General features: G+C 42.6%; 1 protein-coding gene across 1 annotated transcript in view; it reads left to right on the top strand.

Moving 5' to 3' along the window:
- Positions 1-13,167, top strand: part of CNTNAP2 (contactin associated protein 2) — a 2,128,298-nt gene that overhangs the window by 1,760,748 nt on the left and 354,383 nt on the right. Inside the window, exon 14 of the mRNA XM_040353157.1 lies at positions 4,041-4,197. Within this exon, the coding sequence (XP_040209091.1) occupies positions 4,041-4,197 (157 nt within the window). The remainder of the gene's footprint in view (positions 1-4,040; positions 4,198-13,167) is intronic.

Below are 13,167 nucleotides of genomic sequence, written 5' to 3'. Positions count from 1 at the left end.
AGAAACAAATTCGAGTTTTTACACATTTCACTTTATTTTCTGAGCTGAATGGGCAAGACATATACTGTCACCTTTTTAACAAAGCTTTTCTTGAAGGGTTATTCATTTTCTAGACACTAAGGGCCGGAATCAGAGACAACTTACACCGACGTATCTGTTGATACGCCGCGTAAGTTCTAGGATGCGCCGTCGTATCTATGAGCCGTATTCAGGAAACAAGATACGCCTGAATTTTGGCTCCATCCGACCGATGTAAGTCTCCTACGCCGTCGTATCTTGGGTGCATATTTACGCTGGCCGCTAGGGGCGCTTCCATTGATTTACGCGTCGAATATATAAATGAGCAAGATACGCCGATTCACGTAGTACTTACGCCCGTCGCAGTAATCTACGCCGTTTACGTAAGGCGTATGTCCGGCGTAAGTTTACCCCTCATAAAGCAGAGGTAAGTCATGTTAAGGTATGGACGTCGTAAACGTCGGAACAGCCGTCATATTTTACGTTGTTTAAGTAAGTCATACGTGAATGGGGTTGGACGCATTGAGCTGTTGTTTCTTGGGGAGTATATGCGACGTGATTCTGAGCATGCGCCGTTCGTACGGCCATGCATTTAAATGGGGTCACGATTCATTTTAATACAACACGCCCACTACCTGCCTACTTTGAATTAGGCGGGCTTACGCCGGCCTATTTACGTTACGTTGGCGTAAATATGGGAGCAAGTGCTTTGTGAATACTCAGCTTGCCTCTCAATGTTACGTCGGCGTAGCGCATATGAGATGCGCTATGCCGGCACAACGATACGCAAATGTACCTGAATCTGGCCCTAAGAGAATAACCTGACAAAGAATACACGTTTCCACCATGAAGAATTTAAAATTACCTGTTTTTTTAAAATGTTGTTTTTTTAAAAAAAATGTATTATTATTTCTTTAGTAAACCGTTAAAATATAATGATGTGTAACTGGAACAAAAGTTGATATATTGTAATTTGTAACAAAACGGATTTCATACTGCCAAGTGAATGACTTAAACTGTCACCTCTTTTATGCTGCTCCTCTAAACCATCTGCCTGATTCCCAAAACCCTGACCGAAAACTCCAGTGTTAAAGCTGGCTCACCTTCCAACTCTAATATGCTGGAGGCAAAGACCAATCAAGTTGGACAGTCATACCATTGTGGCCTGCTCAGTGGATAAGAACATAAATGAGAACACATCAATATTAATTGGCTTATAAAATGTATCGGAATTCTAAGCTGCTAACCAGTCAGCAATTAACAGTACGATAGCTAATGATAGCCAAAAAAAACACATAATCCATTGGCTGGCCTTACACACACTGTCCACAAATTTTGATACATCACTAAATGTTTGTTTAGATATATATGCAAAGTGTGCTCATGTGCATCTTTGGAAAGCATTGTACCAAAGGCAATACATATGGGAAAGTAGAACAGTGGCGGGACTATAACGGTGCATGCAGAGACCAATAAAGAAAGATAGAACCAATACTATAAATTTTTAATGATTTATTAAAAAACACAGAGTAGCGTCAGGTTGTAAGGCATATCATAGACTATACAAAAGCCTACTACACAGATCAACAACCTGATCACCAGTACAAAATTAAAAAGTTCCCATAACAGACATTAGTACTGTAACAAAGATCGCAACCTGGTTGGTAAACCCTATATATTTCGCCCGGTTAGGCTTCTTCAGGGGTGGTTGAGATCAGAGTTTAGGATTCTGATAATGACATACAGAAAAAGAAAATTAGTGATTTATACATAAATACATTAAATATACATAAACAATAAATAAAGTCGCTCAGCCAGTGTATATCACATAATGCATTATGTGATATACACTGGCTGAGCGACTTTATTTATTGTTTATGTATATTTAATGTATTTATGTATAAATCACTAATTTTCTTTTTCTGTATGTCATTATCAGAATCCTAAACTCTGATCTCAACCACCCCTGAAGAAGCCTAACCGGGCGAAATATATAGGGTTTACCAACCAGGTTGCGATCTTTGTTACAGTACTAATGTCTGTTATGGGAACTTTTTAATTTTGTACTGGTGATCAGGTTGTTGATCTGTGTAGTAGGCTTTTGTATAGTCTATGATATGCCTTACAACCTGACGCTACTCTGTGTTTTTTAATAAATCATTAAAAATTTATAGTATTGGTTCTATCTTTCTTTATTGGTCTCTGCATGCACCGTTATAGTCCCGCCACTGTTCTACTTTCCCATATATAATTTTGGGATGAGGTGCTACTGTTAAAAAATATTATTTTTTAGTCTAGACCAGTCAGATCCTATCCCTCTTTTTCCAAAGGCAATACATAATGTATTTTTGCTTAGAAACTAGATTAAAAAGATAACCGAATTTTGCCAATTTTATTTTAAAAAATATTATATTTATTGTAAGGATTTCACTTCATTGAAGGTTGTACCTACTTCTACGCCATACATACAGGCAGTCCCCCGAGTTACAAACAAGATGCAGTAGGTTCTGTAGGTTTATCCTTAAGTTGAATTAGTGTGTACCGGTAAGTTTAAATAATTTTTGCGTTTTTTGGATAGCATAGGGAAGGGTTTTCACCCCTGTAATGTTTTTTTCGCTGCCTGTGCCCCTCTTCGGGATAAATCGGGTGAACTAATGAGCATTTCCCACTTAGTGTAGTATGGGGACAATGGATATGCAGGTGCCTGGGGCACAGTGTGGATGCTTACACGCTGACTGGATGATCTCCCTGCAAGTGAGATAGAGACAGAGGGCCAGATTCACAAAAGAGATACGCCGGAGTATCTACTGATACTCCGGCGTGTTTTCAAATTTGCCGCGTCGTATCTTAATTTGTGATTCACAAACAAGATACAACGGCTTTTGGCTAAGATCCGACAGGCTTACGGCTTTGTACGCCTTCAGATCTTAGGCTGCAATACTTCGGTCGCTGGGTGGAGTTTGCGTCGTTTTCCAGCGTCGGGTATGCAAATTAGCTTTTACGGCGATCCACGAAGCTACTCGCGTGCGTTACATCGTCGCAAGTTGTTTTTTCCCGTCGCAAAGTTAAGGCTGCTTTTTCATGCCTTAACTTTACTCCACCATGTTAAAGTATGGCCGTCGTTCCCGCGTCGAATTTTAAATTATTTTTTTTCCGGCGTAAGTACGTTACGCACGTCGCCATTCACAAACACGTCGGGGCGCCCTAATTTCGCGCAAAGCACGGCGGAAAAATTTGGAACGGAGCATGCACAGAACGTCCGACGCGGGAGCGTGCCTAATTTAAATGGTACACGCCCCATTTGAATTGGGCGGGCTTGCGCCGGACGGGTTTACGCTACACTGCCGCAAGTTTACAGGTAAGTGCTTTGTGAATCAGGCACTTACGCTGAAAACTTGCGGCGGCGTAACGTAAACGGGTTACGTTACGCCGCCGCAATTGTACCTGAATCTGGCCCAGAGCTCCTCCAGGTTAATAAAGGAACAAAAGTAAGACACGTGGAAGATGGTGGAGGCTTAAAGGTTAGGAGAAGATGGGGGCAGTGGAGGTGGGGGGGGTTGCATTCAGAGGTCAGAGCTGAAGAGGAGTGAAGGTGAGATGTGGGTAACGTACCCCTTAACTCTGCACACAGCACTCCCATTAACTTTGCACTCTGTGTGTAAACCGCCCCCAAACTCTGCGCTTGGTACCCAATGCACTCCTGGTACTTAGTGCCCCTTTGAGATCCTGTAACTGTTAGTGAAATTTGACCACACCCACTATTTGATGCAGTTTTCGGGGGGTATTGTGGGGTTGTGGTTAAGTTCCTGTACCTAAGCCCTGAGCATCACCATCAATAAATGGCACCAGAGCTGTTTGTATTACTCGCACTAGCTATCTGCTTAGACTGTCATAAAAACTTTCCACAACTTCTATAATTTTTTTGTTGAAAATGAAAAAAAAAAAAGAATTGTAATTGAGCCTTAACAATGTACTTGCATTACACATGCTAATCTTGTATCCTATATTTGTCTGTATTTCAGAGGGAAATCCTTACACATGGTGGGTTGGCAAAGGCAATGAAAAGCATTACTACTGGGGAGATTCTGGACCTGGAATTCAGAAGTGTTCATGTGGAATTGATAGGAACTGCACTGACAGTAAATTCTTCTGTAATTGTGATGCTGACCAGAGGCAATGGTGAGTTCTATCATATTAACTGTATCAAATAAAGTCAGCCCATAGTTTTCTGGCTACTATGTGGCTCTTGCCACTAAAAGGTATTGAAGTTTGTATTGGCATAATGGAAAACCCTCAAATAAACACTGCAATCTTTTCTACATCAAATTTGATAAGTACAGATCATAACCACAAGATATTTGATGAATGCAATAGCTTGTATATGCCAGGAAAGCAGAAACAATTTTGATAAACGCCACTAGAGAAACCTTATTGAGAAAGCTCTGTTTTTAAACAGAAACCTGTTTCACCATGAAAGCATACCGTACAATTCCTTCTCCCCTACATCACAGTTCAAAATAGATAGAGGCAGCTTTTCACAACATGGCAGTATTTATATACGGTATATACACTTTGCCAATACGTCTTGACAATCTGGTAAAAGTTATGGATATCTGCTGTAATTCATGAAATCTATTATTTAAAAAAACCTTTAGGACTTATTCACACATATGCTGATTATGAGGCATGAAGAAATGCTCGTTAGCACTCCTATAGCATTTATGATGTTTTTATGACATGTTTTCGTTGTGTTTTTTGAAGCGTTAAAAATGCTTAAAGAATGCTTGATAGATGCCCATGGAAGTGTTGCTTTTCTAGTGTGAAGTTCTTAAAGGGCAAATAGTGTAGAGAAAATTATCAACTTTTAGGCATGGTTAGGTAAGAGTTTGATAGCCGACATTTTGTGAATTCTCTACAAGATGGATTTGTATACTTTGATCTCTTTGACGCTTAGCTTGGTCCAGTTCAACTTCGCTTAAACAAAAAGCTTTGCCACTGACAATACTGCTCAATGCCGCTGCCCCTACCTGACACTGTCAATATTGCTGCCTGGTTGATGCTTTTGCCTGCACACAGAAGCAAATGGTGTTACCCATGGCTGCTCTGTACAAACAAGAGGTGGTTGGAGCTTCTCTATCCTAGTTCTCTATCATTTACCAGTGCATTCTGGAACACATGAGCCTCCCATGGACTATCCTGCTTCTCCACCCTCCTCCCTTCCTCTACAGGAATAGGGCATTATTTTTTTCTTTTGTTTACTTAATTTTTATGTAAATTCCCATGTACATCACTCGACTTAGGCGAATAATGCGCACACTGCCCGCTGTGCCTCCCAGGATATGTACGTCACATATCCCAGGAGGTATAGCCTTTCATTCAAGTAAAGAAGGAGGGAGCGGGCCTATTGGCACATCAGAGGACAACAACGGATCAACTGGATGGGTGAGTATCTGAAATGTGCAGATGGGAAGTCAGCCAGAGTTTCTTTTTGAAGGGGGTTTCACTTACCTCATCCTTCTATTTTGCTTTTAAATGTCCTTATTTCTTCTGAGAAATGCTCACTTCCTGTTCTTCTGTCTGTAACTCACCACCGTAATGCGAGGCTTTATTCCTGGTGTGGAGAAAGCCTTTCTCTATCTGCAAAGTAGAGAGTGTCCTGATTTGTACAAAAGAAAGGATGTTGCCCCAACAGGGAAACCGAGAGGTGGTGTCCCCTGGGACAACCGAGAGGCTACTAGGGCAGTGACGGACAGTCTGTGTAGTTAAAATTATGTGTTTAATAAATAGTAACAAATTACATGATATGATTTATACACCTGGGACAATGGTACAAGTATAACACTACAGGAGCAAAAATAGCTCTAATGACAACCTGTATTCAATGGCCGGCCAAAAAAATGCACGTATGAAACTAGTTCATATAGCGTGCAACAAACAACACATAAAAAGACATAGACAATGACAAACATGTAGGACATAAATAACTATGGCAATCCGGACGCCAGATGGATAACTTTTGCTGTCAATTCTATTCGGAAATCCGATGTAATGTACTTGGCAGTTAGCCTAGTGAGAGAATAGAGAGAATTGGCAGCAAGAGTACCCCCGCAGTGGATAACTGAGGTTACCGGACCTGAATTCCGTAGGAATCGTGGTCTTGCATGCATGAACCTGATGGCAAGATCAGATAAAAGGTACATATGTTTGAGGCTTGGGCATACACTTTGGGTAAATTGCAAAATGAAAAAAAGTTATGTAAAAAGTAACTCTGTGTGGGCTGCCCTGCCTGCAAGAAGGGTATGTAATACTGTTCCTATTTGGACTCCAGAGATTCCGGTGTGTGAGGCGGTTGGATGCAAAATTTAATTAGAGAGTTTTATATGCTACCACCGAAGATCTGTATTATAAGCTTCCTGATGTTAGCAGAGCATGTGGAAACAGGATTATGGAACGATCTTACCAGTAAGGTTCACAAGTTCACAAAGATCCGGGATCCGTTGGCTGATGACTGCCTCCTGACTGTTGTATAGTCCAGTCGCTGTAGTCGGCGTCTGTAATCAGTCAGATGCGCCTATGTATTTCAGCGTGCAGGGAGGATAATGCAGCCATACAGTCCGGTCATGTGATGCAGTTCCCACAGATCCGCTAGGCTGGCAGGTCCAGCTATACACTTCTGGAGGTAGTCAGTATGTGACTTTGGTGCGCACCAGGTATTTAGTGCTCTCTAAAGGTCGTGTGGAGCATCCGCTCGCTTCTTCTTACTCGCGTGTTCCCGCGAGTCACCACTTCAGTTTCCCGCTGCTATGGGGCATTGAAAGAGAGGCGTCCGGAGCCGTGATGACGTCAACGCGTTTCGTAGTGTTGATACGTAACTTCGTCTGGACGGTGAGAGAGAGGCGTGCGTCGCTCCTTTATATGCTATCGACGCACGCCTGTCTCTCATTGTTTTGAGAAGTGAAAAAATACGGAGTTCCGCTTAATAGACTTAGGTGTCATTTTAGTGCTGAATGCCTCCATCCAATCACACAGAACCCATAAAGCCTGTCACATATAACAAAACACACATAAAAAAGCTATATAAATATATAGGATGACAAATAGATATAGGCAACTAAATTTCTCGGGGTGCACAGGGAACTTCAGAGTTGGGCAAACGGACTTGCAAATGAAAACCCCTCATTATGTATAGTTTAACCCAATAGTGTAATTTGAAGGGGAAATAATATATTGTCATTACCCCTACTTGGTACATACTCATGATGAGATCACACTTGGCATGTATAGTTTATTCCTGGTGCTCCGTACAGAGCCCATACTCCAAAAAAGGCTATGGAGAGACTTATAAGGACTAGCAGCAGAGAAAGCAAAGAAATGTTAAGTGGAAAGTCAGCCCGGGTGGACAGACATGGCCGGCTCTAAATATTGATACTGTCATATATCAATAGAAATAGTCTGGACACGCATGCTATTAATCAAAAACCCATGTACCAATGTGTGTATGCATATAATTGTACAGACAGACATAGGTTCAACTTCTATGGATATATGAGTGCATGAAGGGAAAAAGGGAGAGCAACAGCGCTAGGAGTGAAGACAGAGACAGGTCCCCCGCCCCGTGGGGCGCACAGTATGCATGCCTAAGAATATATACTTGCTTTAAAGGACAATTATATAATTGAACCAAGAACAAGGCAGAATTAAATATACTCTAAAATAGATTGAAATAGAGTAGGGATTTTACCAGAAAAAGAGGCTGACAGTCTACTGGTCCAGAAAGGGTTGCATGCTTAATTCCGTGTTCATGCCAAGAGGCATGAGAGTTTTAAGGGTGAAGATCCACCATTTTTCCTTCTGGAGAAGTATTCTGTCAAAATCGCCCCTTCTGGTGGGCAGATGCAACGCATATATGCCCTTAATTTTCATGCCGTCCGGTTTGCCCTGATGGCATTCCGCAAAATGCTGTGCTACTGGACTTTCCTGTTTAGGTTCCCTGTCTCTGTCTTTCTCCTTCTTGATTTCTCGCAGGTGCTCCCCTATTCTAGTTCTGAGCTGCCTTTTGGTTTTCCCTATATACATCTTTTTACAGGGACATGTTATCATATAGACAACCCGTTCAGTCGAACAGTTGATGAGATCCCTGATTTCGTACTCTTTGGAACCAGTGGCGTCCATAAAGGTACGTGTTCTGTCGACAAAGGGACAAACTTGACATCTCGTACAGGGGAACATGCCCAGGCTACGTGGGTACTCAGACAGCCATGTTTTGTTAGGTTGTCTGACATATTCCGATTGGACCAGGATGTCGCCCAAATTTTTCGCTCTGCGAGCCACCATTTTAGGACGCTCGCCGACGATGTCTGCTAAGTTTTTATTGCTGGTGAGAATGCCCCAGTGTTTGGAAAGTGTTTCTCTTACACTGTCCCATTGGGAGCCATAGGTGGTAATTAACCTCACTGGTCCACTCTCACCTTTTTTGTTAGCATTACTGTCATATGGTTTTTTAAGGAGCAGGCTTTTTCTACTGCGTGCGGCTACCTTTCGTTTCGCTGTCTTAATTTGCCGGTGTCCTGATTGCCTGCTTGCCCCCTCCCCCCTCAAGAGGCTTTCTCCACACCAGGAAGAAAGCCTTGCATCACAGTGTTGGGTTACAGTCAAAAGAATGGGAAGTGAGGATTTCTCAGAAGAAATAAGGACATTTAAAAGAAAAATCGAAGGATGAGGTAAGTGAAGGAGGACAGCACTAAGGTAAAGGAAGATATTTAGGGAAAACATTTTTTTCCTTTACAACCCCTTTAAGTGCTTGTTTACACTTGCTTCAAAATGTGGCATTGGACACATTTTTTTTAAGCACTCTGAATGCCAAGCAAAGCTCCTGTCACTAAATAAAATGGCTTGTTTACAGTCCTATTCAGACGCTCTATTTACTTTGCTTTGTTTCGCTTCAAAAATGATATCCTTTGTCGCTTTCATGGTGCTTCAAAGTGTCTTTAACCTCCTTAGTAGTATTCCCGAGTCAGACTCGGCATTGCATTGCAGGATACAGGGAGAGTTACTTACCTTGTCCCTGGATCCTGCGATGTGTCCCGCTGTGTGTGCGAGCTCCTCCGCTGTGTCTCCTCGCTCGATTCACATTGCCGAGTGCCAAGCTCCGTTCCCTGCGACGTAAGGACGCACAGGGATGGAGTTCGGCGCCAATTATCAAAAAGTGAAACACACTATATACATACAGTATACTGTAATCTTACAGATTACAGTACTGTATCAAATAACTACACATCCCCTTTGTCCCTAGTGGTCTGTCCAGTGACCTGCATGCACTTTTATATTATAAAAACTGTTCCTTCTGTCTGGAAACTGGTGATTGTCCATAGCAACCAAAAAGTGTCCCTTTACATCAAAAGTGCTTTTAGACCAGCTAGAAAACAGCGATAATAAATTAGAATCCCCAAATTAGAATTTGTGGGGAAATTTGTCATCGAACAATAAAAGTAATGACAGCGACAATTCTGAAAATTAGCAAATTTCAGTGTTTTTGATTTGATTACATTATTGAATATTTTTTTTATTATAATTACATTATTATTTGTTATAATTATTTATTATATTATATTTTATGATTTTGTGTTTCAAACTTTATCATACCCGGATGTGTACTAGACTCTTGTTCGACAGATTTAAGTGAGTTATTCCTAAGAATTACAGGCCTACAATAAAACAAAGCCAAATTTCAAGGCAAAATAATTGTACCGCTTTCAGCACCTAAAACCAGAAAGAATCATACCGCCAGGGAGGTTAAAGCCTCCATCTGTAAAAAAGCCTGCTTACAGCAACTGCAGCTTTTGAGAGGCTTTTATTCAGCTTTAGGTTCACTTTGTTTTGGAGCTACTGCAGGTATGAAATATCAACATACACACCGAGCATCTGCCAAGCTTCATTAAAGCATCACCGAAGCATCACTAAAGCATCAACAAAAACATGTTGAAGTGGTAGGCACTTTAATGTGTGTTGAAGTCGACGCAAGTGCAAATGAGCCCTAACACACCATAAATGTTCTAGGTGCTGTTAAGGTGAGGTTTTAGAGCCTTACCCATGAAATCAATGGAGGCAGCTGATAAGCATCGATGTATCATGCTACTTAATTTTTAACATGACACAACAGAGCTACCGCTCTTGAAAAAGCAGTTATTGAAAAGCAGTTATGACTCATGAGTCATATATATTAATGCTTTTCTATGTTCCCATTCAGACACTGCGTTTAGAAATGGTTTCGTTACATGGGGTTTGGTGCGGTTAGAAAAAATAAATTTGACGTCCAGGAACGATTTATTGCAGCTATCTGCACATATCTGCAGGTACTATTTCACCTGCAGACAGCAGCGGCAACAAGGAAAGGAAAACAGGAAGCACAACAACAGCACAGGAAGCACATCAGAAATGGCAAGAATGTTTCTAACGCAGCTAAACGTGGCTAAACGCAGCCGCACTGTATCTTGACCCCATTTGAAGCCCAATTTATGATTGTTCCTGTAGGGGAGGTACAGTCAGCACAGAGCCCGCCCCCTCTACACTGCGTACTGTAATCTGTTTATGTCATGAATAAATGAGCAGTGCTGCTTGTTCCTTCACAACAGTAGAAAATCATTCAGGGCTGTGGCTCTGTGTAATGTATCTGCAGGTACAGGGCAGAAACCTTATGAAAAGCCAAAGCTCTGAATGATCTGTTACTATTATGAATGAATAGACAGTACTGATTGTTTATTCAATATAGTGACAGATAATATGGTTTAGAGGGAGGTGGAGCTCTGTGTTGACTGTATCCCACCACCCCTCCCTTCCAAAAGAACATATATACTTTGGGCTTTAAAAGGGATTGTCAGGTCACCTGTGGCCAGATGACAGATGCCCCCCGTTGGAGTGAGGAGTGCACCACAAGGTAGTGAACCCTTTGGTAGACTGCTGCGGATTAAAGACAGAGTGGATATGGGAGGCAAGTCCACTGGAGCACAAACAGGGATCCCACAGGAAGCTTGAGCCTAAGATTCCCTGGGGCGCGAAGTCTAAGATCCAGCAGGTATTCACCAGAGCCTCTAGTGGTGAGGATGGCCTTAGCTTCAACTGAATCCAGGTTGCGGCCCCCAGAGTCCCCTAGCTCATGCTACGGAGGGCATAGAGAAGAGAGGGGAAGTAGCCACTCAGGATACAAGAGATAGTGAGGTGTAAGCCAAGGTCAGGGCGACAAGCAGACAGGATAAACCAAGGACAGGACAAAGGTCAGGGTCACAAGTGTAGCGCTACCCCCTCAGGAGCCGCTGGTTGATTTGGGATCGGCATATTAAGTTACCTCTAATTGTAGTAGTGAGTAGAGCAGTAATGAATGTCCAATCAGCGGCATAGGTTTTCTGAATGCTTTAATTCACGGCCCAACACGACCAACATCAACATGAGGTAGGACAGGAAAGGTTGATGAAGTAAAGAACTTTGCGGTATCAGGCTTGAATGAGAAGAGAGCAGTCCTGCTCTCAGTAGTAGTAGATACAGTTCGTCGCCACTCCAGCCGGAGTGGGTGAAGTGCCCCGGACAGACTCCTGCCACGAGCCTGGCAGCCGAAGTGTCACTTTAAAGGTGCTGGGGAGAATTTAAATAGGATGCCAGATGAGGCCTCTGCCACAGGCTCAATGCTGACAATGGTGAACAGCAGAGCAAATCTTCCCAGTCTATCTCTTTGGGGTCACCGACTGACAGTGCTAAGGTTATCTGTCAGTCTTCGGTTACCCAGATTCCTGATGGTTCGTTCAAGCCCTTCAGACAACCTGCCTCCGTGTTCTCCTTGAGCCGACCCCCCACCGCACAGCACGCAGCTTAGGATCTCTTCAGTAAAGTTGGGGACCCAGTAAGTCACTGGCGCCCCTGGTAGCATCAGTCGCTCCAGGCCATGAGGGCCCAAAGTCAGGAACTCTGCGTTGTGCGTGACCCCAGGCCAGGTAGGCCATAGTGGTGGGGCCCCCAATGTGCGCGCACCCTAAAAGTGGATGCTGCACCTGGAACCAGGAACCCGCGAAAAACCAAGAACAGCGGCTTCCACCACAGAAATACCCCCTCCCAGCATGCACAGCGAGGCTCAACTCCTCTCATTGGCTGCTGGGAAGAAGCGGCTCTGTCTGGATCCCCTCTGGCGCCATCTGCTGTCCAGAGATGAGACCATATCTCTGGACAGACAGACTGACCCACAGGACAATCCAGAATTGGCGACAGCCAAATTTTAACACAATCAAGAATGAGAGCAACTTACCTCTCTCATTCTCCCACTAACTTTAGCATAGTGCCTTTACTGAAAGTAAGGGGGTGCTACACAAGCAAACAGGAATAGTCGGGGACAAGCCAAGATCGGTACACAGAGATAAACGTAGCACACGGCAAGCGGGAACCAAAACACATTAAGCTTAACAAACAGCGTTGATCAGCACGGCTGGCTTGCAGTGCACAGGTTAATATAGTGTTCCCTGATAGGGCCTGGGGTGGAGTCTTGCTAGAGGAGAGATTATTAAAGCAGCCAGGTGAGAGTGACTGGCCTCTAAGGTGAACACATGGAGGAGGTAAGCTGACAGACAAACATTACTGCATATCCATGACAGGGATGAAGCTACAACCATCATATAGGGGTATTTTAGGTGATAATGGGGCCACCAATCAAAACAATACCAAGTGCTATATGCACTTAGTCCCCCAGGGAGTTAAATAAATACATTTGAAAGAAAAATTATGATAATTCTTCTCTGAGCACACGTGAGCCTAATTTTTCTTTAGCTCCCAAGACAGCGGTCAACAAAACCATAGCTGTCATTGATAGCCACCGGACAAGCATAAAGGACATGCTGCAACTAAAAGTTTTTCAACATCTGTAGAAGAGCAAGATATTACAGCCCACAAAAGAGCAATATTTTTTTTTAAAGGCTAAAAAAAAGTACTTAATTACATATAATTTTCCATCATATTTAAGTGAAATGAAGTCTACATTTACTGAGTCATCTCTTTTAAACATAGTAATTCTTCTATACTCTTAAATATTCTTTAAAGTTGAATGTAGATCCGTAGTTTATTATTCCACACTAATTAGAATATGGTTTAAATTAACATAATTATCTAAGAAAA

Source organism: Rana temporaria, chromosome 5 (genome assembly GCF_905171775.1).
Source record: "Rana temporaria chromosome 5, aRanTem1.1, whole genome shotgun sequence".
Lineage (NCBI taxonomy): Eukaryota > Metazoa > Chordata > Amphibia > Anura > Ranidae > Rana > Rana temporaria.
Note: the sequence above shows the minus strand (reverse complement) of the source record. Positions and strands in the feature narration are given on the sequence as shown.